This window comes from Carlito syrichta, unplaced genomic scaffold, assembly GCF_000164805.1.
Source record: "Carlito syrichta isolate Samal-C Ts95f unplaced genomic scaffold, Tarsius_syrichta-2.0.1 Scaffold306628, whole genome shotgun sequence".
Lineage (NCBI taxonomy): Eukaryota > Metazoa > Chordata > Mammalia > Primates > Tarsiidae > Carlito > Carlito syrichta.
In genome coordinates, this window is record NW_007250724.1 from 489,401 (window position 1) to 498,157 (window position 8,757).

Consider the following 8,757-nt stretch of genomic DNA (forward strand, 5'->3'; position numbering starts at 1 on the left):
GCAGGTCGAGGCTGCGGTGGCCGGGAGCGGCCACTGCACTCCAGTCTGGGCGACAGAGTGAGACTCCAACTCAAAAAAAAAAAAGGTTAAAATGATAAATTTTACGTTATTTATATTTTATTACAATAAAAACAAATAGATAGTTAAAAAAGAAAAAGTTAAAATCATAAATTTTATGTTATCTATATTTTACTATAATAAGAAAAAAAGGCAGCCATGTTCAGTGGCACATGCCTGTAGTCCCAACTGTTTAGAAAGCTGAAGAAAGGCCAGGCGTGATGGATCAAGCCTGTAATCCCAGTACTTTGGGAGTGAGGCAAGAGGATTGCCTGAGCCCGCGGGTTCAAGACCAGCTTGGGCAACATGGTGAGACCTCATTTCTACAATAAATCAAAAAATTAGCCAGGTGAGGTGTGATAGCGTGCGCCTGTAGTTCCAGCTACTTGGAAAGCTGAGGTGGAAGGATTGCCTGAGCCCAGCAGGTAGAGACGGCGGTGGCCAGGGGCGTGTCACTGTATTCCATCCTGGGCAACAGAGTGAGACTCTTAACTCAAAAAAAAAGGAAAGCTGAGGAAGATTGCTTGAGCCCAGGAGTTTGTGATCAACCTGGGCAACATAACAAGACTCTGTCTCTTGGGGGAAAAAACGAAAAATGTGGGAGCAGAAGGCCCATTCTGAATAAATAATAGTATTGAATCATAACCCAAAGGTTATTATCATTAGAGATAAGTCATGCTGTCATGTATCTCCTGATAAGATGTGATGAGGGTCTCTCACTTCTGTGATAGTCTTCCCAGAAACCTATAATCCCACTCTAATCATGAGAAAACACCAGACAAACCCAAATTAAGGGACATTTTACACTTTTGACTCCTCAAAAGTGTCAAAGCCATTAAAAAAATAAGGAAAGCCGGGCTCGGTGGCTCAGCCTGTAATCCCGCACCTTTGGGAGGCTGAGGTGAGTGGATTGCCTGAGCCCGCGGGTTCGAGACCCACCTGGGCAGCGAGACCTCATCTCTACAATAAATCAAAAAGTCAGCTGGGCGTGGTAGCGCATGCTTGTAATTCCGGCTACTCAGAAGGCTGAGGCAGAAGAATCGCCGGAGCCCAGCAGGTGAGGCTGCGGTGGCCGGGAGCAGCCACTGCCCTCCAGTCTGGGCGACAGAGTGAGGCTTCAACTCAAAAAAAAAAAAAAATTAAGGAAAGAGAGAGACTGTCACAAACCAGAGGAGACTAAGGAAACATGATGACTAAACACAGTGTGGTAACCTGAATTGGAACCTGGAACAGAAAAAAGAACATTGGTGAAAAAACTGATGAACTCCAAATAAACTCTATAGTTTATTTAATAGTATTGTACCAATGTTAACTTCTTAGTTTTGACAAATATACCATGATTATGAAAGATGTCAACATTGGGGAAGTTGTGTAAAGGGTATTGATAACTCTCTGTACCATCTCTGCAACTAGACTGTGAATCAACAATTATTCCAGCCAGGCGCGGTGGCTCAAGCCTATAATCCCAGCACTTTGGAAGGCAGAGGCGAGAGGATTGCCTGAGTTCTGGGTTTCGAGGCCAGCCTGAGCAACGTGGCGAGACCTCATCTCAACAATAAATCAAAAAATTAGCCGGGCATGGTGGCACATGCCTGTGGTTCTAGCTACTTGGAAGGCTGAGGTGGAAGATCACTTGAGCCCAGCAGGTCGAAGCTGCAGTGGCTGTGAGCATGCCACTGCACTACAGCCTGGGTGACAAGAGTGAGACTCTGACTCAAAGAAAAAATAAAAAATTGTTCCAAACAAAAAGTGTATTTAAAAATAATAGGGCCAGGCATGGTGGCTCATGCCTATAATCCCAGCACTTTGGGAGGCTGAGGTGAGAGGATTGCCTGAGACCATGAATTCAAGATCAGCCTGGACAACTTGGCAATACCTCGCCTCTTCAATAAATCAAAAAATTAGCCAGGTGTGGTGGTATGTGCCTGTAATTCCAGCTACTTGGAAGGCTGAGGTGGAAGGATTACCTGAGCCCAGCAGGTTGAGGCTGTGGTGGCTGTGTACGTGCCACTGCACTCCAGCCTGTGTGACAGAGTGAGACTTCAACTCAATAATAATAATAATAACAACAACAACAGCAATAATAATAATAGAAGCCGGGTATGGTGGCTCACTCCTATAATCCCAGTACTGTGGTAGGCTAAGGTGAGAAGATTGCCTGAGCCCAGGGGTTGGAGATCAGCCTGGGCAACTTGGCAAGACCTTGTCTCTACAATGAATCAAAAAATTAGCCAGGCATGGTGATACATGCCTATATAGTTCCAGCTACTTGGAAGGCTGAGGAGGAAGGATCACCTGAGCCCAGCAGGTTGAGGATGCGGTGGCCATGATTATTCCACTGCACCAGCCCGGGCAACAGTGAGACTCCAACTCACAAATAAATTTAATTTAATAGCCGGGCTCGGTGGCTCAGTCTGTAATCCCAGTACTTTGGGAGGCTGAGGTGAGTAGATTGCCTGAGCCCGCGGGTTCGTGACCTGCCTGGGCAACTTGGTGAAACCTCATCTCTACAATAAAATAAAATAAAAAATTAGCTGGGCGTGGTAGTGCACGCCTGTAGTTCCAGCTACTTGGAAGGCTGAGGGGGAAGGATTGCCGGAGTCCAGCAAGTCGAGGCTGCAGTGGCCGGGAGCGGCCACTGCACTCCAGTCTGGGTGACAGAGTGAGACTCCAACTCAAAAAAAAAAAAAATTTTAATTTAATTTAATGTAAACTTAAATACATAGAATTGGTGCTGTGTCGTAGCTTACACCCGTAATCCCAGCACTTTGGGAAGTCAAGGCAGGAGGACAGCTTGAGCCCAGGAGTTTGAGACCAGCCTAGGCAACATAGTGAGATCTCATCTCTACAAAAAAAATTTTAAAATAGGCTAGGTGTGGTGGTACAAGCCTGTAGTCCCAGCTACTTGGGAGGCTGATGTGGAAAGATCGTTTGCACCCAGGAATGTGAGGCTATGTTGTGCTGTGATTGTGCCACTGCACTCCAGACTGGGCGACAGAGTGAGACCCTGACTCCGAAAAAAAAAATATAGAATTAAAACATTCAGTAACAATAACATAGAAGTGAAGAGAGGGTGTTAGTATTCTAAGTTCTTTGAATTGCCTGGGAAAATGAGAAAAATATTTAACCTTGAATTTGGTAAGTTACGAATACATATTTTAATTTCTAGGATAACCACAAAGAAATGGAAATGGGGTATGTATCGTCCAAACTGAGAGAAAAATGGAGAGACATAGAACATTTAACCAATTCTAATCAAGGCAAAAAATAAGAGAATAAGACATAGCAGATAAAACAAAAAAGAAAACATTAAATACAATAGAGTTAATCTTCATTTCATCAGTAATTGTAACAATTTAAGTAAATTAACTGGTCCAGTTAAATAGAAAGATTATCAGACAACATTTTTAAAAGCATAATTAAATTCTGTTTTCAAGAGACACATGTAAAACATAAATACACAAAGAAGTTTAAAGTAAAATGAAAGAAGAAAACAGAGCATGCAAACAGAAAAGTACTAAAGTACAGTACTCGTACAGGCGAGCTTAATTTCTGGTCTAACCAAAACAGCAATAGTTCTCTCAGCATGGGACTCGGGATGTCAGCAATACAGATCTAAGGAAGCTTTGCGAATAGAGTAGCCATCAGAGCCGCGCCTGGCTCTCTGCATTCTTGGGCCTTTTGTCTCACAAGCTTCCTGTGACTATTATCACCCACTACTACCAGGGGTCGCTCTGCCTTATCTCTTTTGCTAGGAGCTCCAAATCAGCCTGTCTGCATCTGCTAGGGGAATCTTTGCCCACTAGCTGAACACTTAACAGAGTGGTCCTACATGGTCAGCAGGATCCCTGGATAGGAGAGCTTCTCCCTGTCCTTCGTTAAGCTAGGTTTGCTGGCGTGGCGAATACATTGCGATGTTCGACCAGTGAAATAACTCTAAACAGAGTCAGTCCAAACTATTAAGCAAACCCGGGTAGCCAGAAGCCTACCGGGTTTCTATAAAATGTGGTGAAAGCTCACCCCCTTCTCATGATAATAGTTCTGAAGTCACACCTCTTTGTATAGGTGATCAAGGAAGCACCTACGCTATCTTCACTGGACCAACTCTGTCTCTCCGCTCCAGCTCAACTCAGCTACCGTCTCTGGCAGAAAGCTTGCCCTGGCCTGCTTCTGCCCAGGTCGGGAAGCTCCCACGGGGGTTCCGTCTAGTTAGGTTCTCATCACCCGTCTGGGTTCTGGGGACGGATCGCCTGGAGGGCCCACACTCCCCGGTCCTGAAGCGGTACTGGAGTTAACGCCGGGTCCCGATGCCGCGGTCACTCACCACTGCAGGTGAAAGATGTGGCCACAGTGGATGGCGGCCACGTCGCGAGAGTGGTCGAAGAAATCGGAACAAATAGTGCACAGCGCACGAATAGGCATGGTGGCTGGACTCAAGGGCCACAGGTAGCCAAGGAAACGGCGGTGACCGCACCCACCCGCCTCCACTGGCTTCAAATTTGGCTCCAACGCGCGACTTCCTGGAGCGGGCCGGAAGTGACAGCACCAAGCTGGGGGCGGAGCCTAAATGCTTGGACTGAATTGGACAAACTCTCAGAGGTGGAACCAAGGGCGGGGCTTAGCCGCCCAGCGGCCGTAGAGAATCTTGGGGCGGAGCGTGGTTGCTCTCAGGCTTCTCCTGGGAGGACTGGGCCTATATCTCGAGAGCCCAGCGTTAGATTGGAGTGGGGAACGACGAAGGCGCTAGCAGGGCTCTTTTCCAGGACAAGGCAGGGCGTTGTGGTCCCAAGCCAGAGCTGGCGTGAGGCAGGCCGGGTCAGGGCCCCTCAAGCTCTGTTCTTGCACTTCTGAACAGCCGAGAAAACTGCAGTCGCAAGGGAGTGGGACGATGAGTCCCTTGGATTCTGGGCAGTGCTAGACCGGGCGCTGACAGTCTATGGTTCCCATAGACAAAAAGAGTACTCCACCCTCTCAGTTCTCTGTTCTGAGTGATTCTGGAAAGATAGACACACAGGTCCAACCCGTCAGGTCACTCCAAGTCAACCTTGGCTTAATCCAAGTAAGATATTGCGATCCCTGTGTTTGAGGACGCTAGGACAAGTACCTTTACTATCTCTTAGTTCCCAGGAGGATCATTTATGCCTGGGACTGTAGTAGGGCAAGAATTTTGGAATCCCAGATGCATCAAAGACCAGGGACTAGCAAACTTTTTATTATTCCTATATCAGAGAAGTTATCTTTAATGTCCTCCCTAAGAAAAAGCAGCAACCCTGTTGTGTTCACCGAGACCCACCTGGGCTGCAGTAAGTCTCCTTAAAGATTTTCATGTTTAGTATTTGTTGGAGTGTTACTCCTTCTCCCCAGAAGATACCTTATGCAGAGCCGCATAATACAAAGCTGATCTGCTCCAGCTGAAGTAGACCCAGCATGAGATTTCACTTTGGGCCTATGTGGAAAACACAGGTGTTCACAGGAAGAAGGAATCAACAGAGTAATCTGGAACCTTAGTGCAATTCCCACCCTATACCCTCTTCCCAGCCCAGGGAAGCCCACTTTGGCTATGAGCAAGATCTCTCCCTGTGGTGGTTGGCTCTGGGTGGGTTCCAGCTCTATGCCCAACTCAAGAGCAAGGCTCCTTGGTCAACAAGAGTCAGAACAGCAGCCCTTATATGAACTCTCAGTCCTAACCCAGTCCAGAACCCATCACCCACATGGATTTCTAGAATCCAGAGGACCCCCACCACCACTGAGGAATACACTGTGGTGAGGATGATCTTCATTCTCAGCTGAAGAAATCCACAGGGTACTGAGCACCAGCCACTACCTGCGAAACTGCTCCCAGCTTCTCCCCTCCCCACTGCCTTCCAGGGGTTCCTTCCCAGTAGGACAGAGGAAGCAAAGGCAAGAGGATGGCCAGAGGCTTTGCAGGATGATGTTTATTTGCCAGGTACAGCAGGCACACAGTCCACTGACCTTCACACACCAGAGCAGACCCACAGGCATGCAGGGAGAAGGGCAGGACCACCACGGAGTGCCGAGCAAGGGCGAGGACCAGTGTGGCTGCCTGTCCAGGCTATGGTAGGGTCTGACAAAGGGAACCTGTCAGGAGCCTCCCTTGGGGAACTGGGGAGTCTTATTCTACTTCCTCATCCAAACAAGAGCAATTCAGTGTGGCTCTGAGGCACCTGGGCCTCTGATAGAAGTAATCTGTAGAAATAGAGGGGGTTCTCCATTTTGTTGTTGAATTGAGAGCAGAAAACCTGCCCCTATAAAAGACAAGCCTCCAAATCAGATTATGGGGTATTGTCATGCAGCAAGCCCCCTGGGATGGAGAAGACTTGTGGACTGAGCCTGTAGGGGAGAAGGAGGAAGGCATTTAGAAAGTGAGGGACTATCAGACCTCCCTGTTTTGCCCAGAGCATGGACGCAGCTAGGTTGGAGCACTGAGTGCTAGGCCTATATACTGCCTTCCCAGGTCTCATTGCCACGTCTTAATTGTTCCTCCTTTCTCTTAGAAGCTCATGAGGTTCAGGGTACAAGGCAGCCCACTGCAGAACTCAGGAGGGCAGTAAATAACACAAGGATTTAAGAGGGACTTCCCAGGGACAAAGATGGAAGCTTATACCCTCCCACTCATTCTCTTCCACTTCTGAGGACCCCAAAGCTAGCGAGCAGTGCCCCCAGTCATGTGACCAGTCTTGATCTAAACATACTGCCCTGGATTTCTGCATCCTCTATACCAGCCTGTATCCACTCCTTTAGCAGCCCATACACCACAGGCACACACCATCATGTGCAGGAGCCTAAGACCACTGACAGGGCCTCGCTGGAGGACCAGCTCTCAGGGCAAGGCCACCCAAGTTTAGGGCCTGGGAGAGTATGGGACCTGCAGGACCTACCTAGGGGAATGGTGAGGCAAGAAGGAAAGGGGAAGGAGAGCAGGAGCCCCCTGAGTATCCCTAGAGCAGCATCCCACAGGGAACAGAAACTGGTGAAGCTAGCAAAAGACAGAAAAGCCACAAGGAATCCATGCAGGGGCTGGGGCCGGCCCTGCCTCTGGCCTGCCCACCACTCACACACATACACACAGGAGACTGCTCTCCCGTGGCCCCCAGACATGCCCCCCCCACTGGGATGTGGAGGCATAGGGGAGCGAGGGCATCATGCCAGTGACTCTATGTACAGTGAGAAGCCCCTCATCTACTCTCCCACCCTCCTGCCCATCCCCCGCCCCCCCTCACCAGGCCAGCCACTCAGCTGGTCTCCTCCCTCTGAGACTCCTGGGCAAAGCCAGCAGCCTCTTCCCCTTTACAAGAGGGTGGAGCCGGGCCTGTGGTGCCTTCTGGGGCTGTGCTGTCCGGCTGGGCCATAGCCGGCTCAGGGGTGGCAGCTGCCTTGGCGGCCAGTGTGGCACTGCTTTGGGTGGTGGGCACAGTGCTCTCTTCTGTGGCTGGTGTGGCTCTCCCTTCAGTGGCTGGAGTCGCGCTCCTGTCAGTGGCTGGGGTGATGCTCCCATCAGTGGCTGGGGTGATGCTCCCATCAGTGGCTGGGGTGACGCTCCCATCAGTGGCTGGGGTGATGCTTCCATCAGTGGCCGGAGTGGCACTACGGTCTGCAGAGGCCATATTATCACTCTTTGCAGCACAAGCGGCATCACCCTCTGTGGCTGGGGTAGCACTGCCCTCAGAGGCTGAGGCAGCTCCACTTGCTGCTGCAGCTGTGGCCCCACCTGCAGCCCCAGGGGTGGCAGTGTCTGTGGCTGAAGCAGACTGGGCTGCAGCCATGCTGGACTGCTCTGGCGCCCGGAGCCGTTTCATGAGGGTGGTCACTCGGACAGCCTTCTGAAAAGAGGACAGTGAAGAAAGGCTTAGAGGAAGGCTAGCTAAATCCATTGCTTGGCAATGGCCAAATCCAACCCCTTCCATGGTATCCCCAATCTGCCTCTGACCACGCCAGAGCCAGGGACCCAGCTGCTCAACACTTGCTTAAGGTAATGACAATAGCTACAGCCACACCCGATGGTCGGAGAAAAGCTTGTATATGGCTGCAGGGGTGTGGTGCAGGCAATAAACTATGAGTACCAGAAGGAACACTTGGGATTGGGCCTAAAAAGGGAGCTATTCAAGCCTTACCTTCCACTTGGCCCTGGCAAAGTTCTTTTCAATCTGGGCACAGACACCATCCTTGATGTTCTTATCAGAAGCAGCATTGCCGGAAATCCTGGGAAGGGTTGCAAGTGTGTCTGGCTCTAAGGGATTTGGGCCTTCATGGAGACTCTCCCAGCCCTTCCCTGTGGGATCCAGGAACTACCAGGTGGCCTGAGCTGGCCTGAGCTCTGGATGCTCCCCTCCACACTCAAGGCCTCAAGGATGGGGCCTACTAGGTGTGAGGAAGACAGAGGTCAGCTGAGCTCAGTAGCTCACATCTACAATCCCAACACTTTGGGAGGCTGAGGTGAGAGGATTGCCTGAGCTCAGCAGTTCAAGACCAGCCTGGGCAACTGGTGAGACCCCCATCTCTACAATAAATTTTTTTTTTTAAATGAGCTGGGCATGGTGGCACATGCCTGTAGTTCCAGCTACTTGGAAGGCTGAAGCAAAAGGATCGCCTATCACCTAAGCCCAGCAAGTTGAGGCTGCAGTGGCCGAGAGCATGCCACTGCCCTCCAGCCTGGGTGACAGAGTGAGACTCCAACTCAAA

The 8,757-nt window shown here is 50.0% G+C and overlaps 2 protein-coding genes across 8 annotated transcripts in view; both read right to left on the reverse strand.

The window, feature by feature from the left end:
• Positions 1 to 4,580, reverse strand: part of TRAIP (TRAF interacting protein) — a 33,663-nt gene extending 29,083 nt beyond the window's left edge. The window contains exon 1 of the mRNA XM_008063178.2: positions 4,382 to 4,580. Within this exon, the coding sequence (XP_008061369.1) occupies positions 4,382 to 4,479 (98 nt within the window). The 5' untranslated portion in view covers positions 4,480 to 4,580. The remainder of the gene's footprint in view (positions 1 to 4,381) is intronic.
• A 1,389-nt stretch (positions 4,581 to 5,969) lies between these two features.
• CAMKV (CaM kinase like vesicle associated) overlaps positions 5,970 to 8,757 on the reverse strand; it is a 15,950-nt gene continuing 13,162 nt past the window's right edge. For 4 of the 7 annotated variants that reach the window (XM_021715091.1, XM_008063179.2, XM_021715093.1 and 1 more), the window contains 2 exons: positions 8,190 to 8,277; positions 5,970 to 7,898 (listed from right to left, as the gene is read on the reverse strand). In XM_021715091.1, coding sequence (XP_021570766.1) covers positions 7,311 to 7,898; positions 8,190 to 8,277 — 676 coding nt within the window. In that variant the 3' untranslated portion in view covers positions 5,970 to 7,310. The remainder of the gene's footprint in view (positions 7,899 to 8,189; positions 8,278 to 8,757) is intronic. The other 3 variants (XM_021715094.1, XM_021715095.1, XM_008063180.2) reach the window with 1 other exon arrangement.